Source organism: Lagopus leucura, unplaced genomic scaffold (genome assembly GCF_019238085.1).
Source record: "Lagopus leucura isolate 7727_CA_CO unplaced genomic scaffold, USGS_WTPT01 35780-0_obj-0_obj, whole genome shotgun sequence".
Taxonomy (NCBI): domain Eukaryota; kingdom Metazoa; phylum Chordata; class Aves; order Galliformes; family Phasianidae; genus Lagopus; species Lagopus leucura.
In genome coordinates this window covers 1,610-3,976 of record NW_024967712.1, presented here as the reverse complement: position 1 = coordinate 3,976, position 2,367 = coordinate 1,610, and the positions used below count along the sequence as shown (strand labels likewise).

Below are 2,367 nucleotides of genomic sequence, written 5' to 3'. Positions count from 1 at the left end.
TAATCGCCTTCGTAAATTTCCTGCTCTTGTCAACTGCTGCATGCTAGACTGGTTTCAGGTAAAAAGAGAAATTTTATTTGGCTTGTTTTTCTAATGGAAATGTAGTAGAAACATGAGTTCAGCCATTTCTTTAGCAAGTAATTCTGATTGAGATAGCAGCAAAAAATACTTTGGATTTTTTTAGAGTCATGCTTTAAATTGTTTACACGCATGGAATAAACCTAACTGTAATAAAACATAGTACTGTAGACATTATAGATTTAAAAAGGAATCGTTTTCTATTATTGCAAGGACTACCAGAACCTGTGCTCCAAAAAAAAGTTTGGAACTGCAACCTCTGTTAAAAACAAACAAACCAAGTAGTTTTCCCTGCTCTGCAGTAAGACTGTATTCTGCATATGACATCCTGAAGACTGTAGATACATGATTTAAAGAATATGTAATCCATCAGGTTTTAAAAGGTCCTGGTCTAACTTTAAAAATTCTTTTGAAGAGTAACAATCTTACACCAATATGGACATATTGAAAATGTGAGATTTTCCTTTTGGTAACAATGTTTCCTCGAGATGAGATTTGACAGGAGGCTTGAACTAAATCTCTAGGTATTTGAGTTCTTTCTAGTTATGTTATTATAATGATAATGCAGGCCGATTCTTTATGTCTTGGTATCTTCATCTATGAAATGGGATAAAGATTTTTTTTTTTTTATAAAGTGTTTTGATATTTATAAGTCTATAAGTCTATAATATAAGGTATATTTATATCTCTGAGTAAGAGAAGTGTTGATCCATTTGTCATAGACGTAGCCTGAAGATGCATTGGAAGCAGTTGCCTCTCCCTTGGAAGATGTTGAAATGTCAGAAGAAACTCAAAGTGGGTGTATTGATATGTGTAAAAGCTTTCATACATCTACCACTGTTTTATCTGATTTATACCACGCGGAGCTTCAGAGACACAACTATGTTACACCTACTTCATACTTGGAATTGATCTCCACTTTTAAAATTCTGCTTCAAAAGAAGAGCACGTAAGGATCAATGAAGTCCTTTACTAACAGAGCACAAGTTCACAAAAAGTATTATCTTTTTTATCTTCTATAGCTAATCTGAACAAAACAGTGAATTGTTTCTAGTAAATTAAAACATAATTGAAATTGTAATAATTAATACATCCTGTTTCCTCTGAGATTCATTGGAGGCTGCAAGAAAGATATGTGGGAAACCAGCTTCTGAGTTGCTAGGTGCCACGGTCTTGCTAGTGAGCTGCAGCTGTGCTGAGCTTCTTCAGAAAGGGTTTCTGCACATTTGTGCAGCTGTACTGTACGTTCCTGGCTGGTGAGAGGAAGTTCTTCTGCTTCCCTTTTGTTCCCACTGATTGGACATAGCCATACCAATTAAGATAAGTTCTGAAGTTCATCTAAAAAATTGCTGTGTCACATTGTACTAATAAAAGGATTTCCTCGTTTTCTATTCCAGCCTCACCTCTTCCCTCTTCTCTTTTCTCTTAACTACTCCATCGTAATTTTTGCAGTTCTTGGCACTCTGTTGGCAGTACCTTAATAACTGCTCACTTACCTTGCAGTGATAATAGATTTATCTATAAACCAATCTCTGTGTATGCATAGTGAAGCAATTGAAAACTGTGGCTCAAGCAATTCCTTTTACGTTCATTCATTATTTGTTGAGTGAATAAAACAAGCGTGATAGAGTATTTGATTACTTGATGTATTGAGAAATTTGGGGAATGAGCCCTAGTGAATGCAGCAGTCAAGTACTGATAAAATGTTTTTGTAATAAAGCGCTATTTACTTTCAGCAAGGTGATGGAAATGAAAAGAAGATACGAAGTTGGCTTGGAGAAACTGAACTCTGCTACATCTCAAATCACCTCGATGCAGTCTGAGCAGGAAGCTTTGCAGCCTCAGTTACGAGAAGCCAGCACACAGGTCGATGAGATGATGGTGGTTATTCAAAAAGAATCCTCAGAAGTAGCCAAAACTGAAAAAACTGTGAAAGCTGATGAAGCAGTGGCAAATGAGCAAGCTATGGCTGCCAAAGCCATCAAAGACGAATGTGATGCTGACTTAAGTGAAGCAATGCCTTATTTAGAAGTTGCTCTGGCTGCTCTTGACGCTCTCACTGCACAGGTACATCTAACTGTGTGTATTTATGCACTAGAGAGGTACTGTGAGAAACATAAGCATTGAATATCTACTTTGCAGAGTTTACGTTATACTAACTTTTTTTTTAATTTGTAAGCTTTTTTTTTTTTTGCTATATTTTGTAGCAAAAATACAATAAGACTGTTTTTGCGGACTGATCAAAAATTATACTAGACATTTCAAAATTCATAGCTGTAAGTGTATTTT

The 2,367-nt window shown here is 35.7% G+C and overlaps 1 protein-coding gene across 1 annotated transcript; it reads left to right on the top strand.

The window, feature by feature from the left end:
* On the top strand, positions 1-2,145 carry LOC122193262 (dynein axonemal heavy chain 7-like; the record flags this gene model as incomplete). Its single annotated transcript, XM_042894008.1, has 3 exons — positions 1-58; positions 801-1,027; positions 1,815-2,145. Coding segments are annotated over exons 2-3 (504 nt in total), but the record flags the coding sequence as incomplete, so codon positions are not given.
* Between the last annotated feature and the right edge of the window lie 222 nt (positions 2,146-2,367).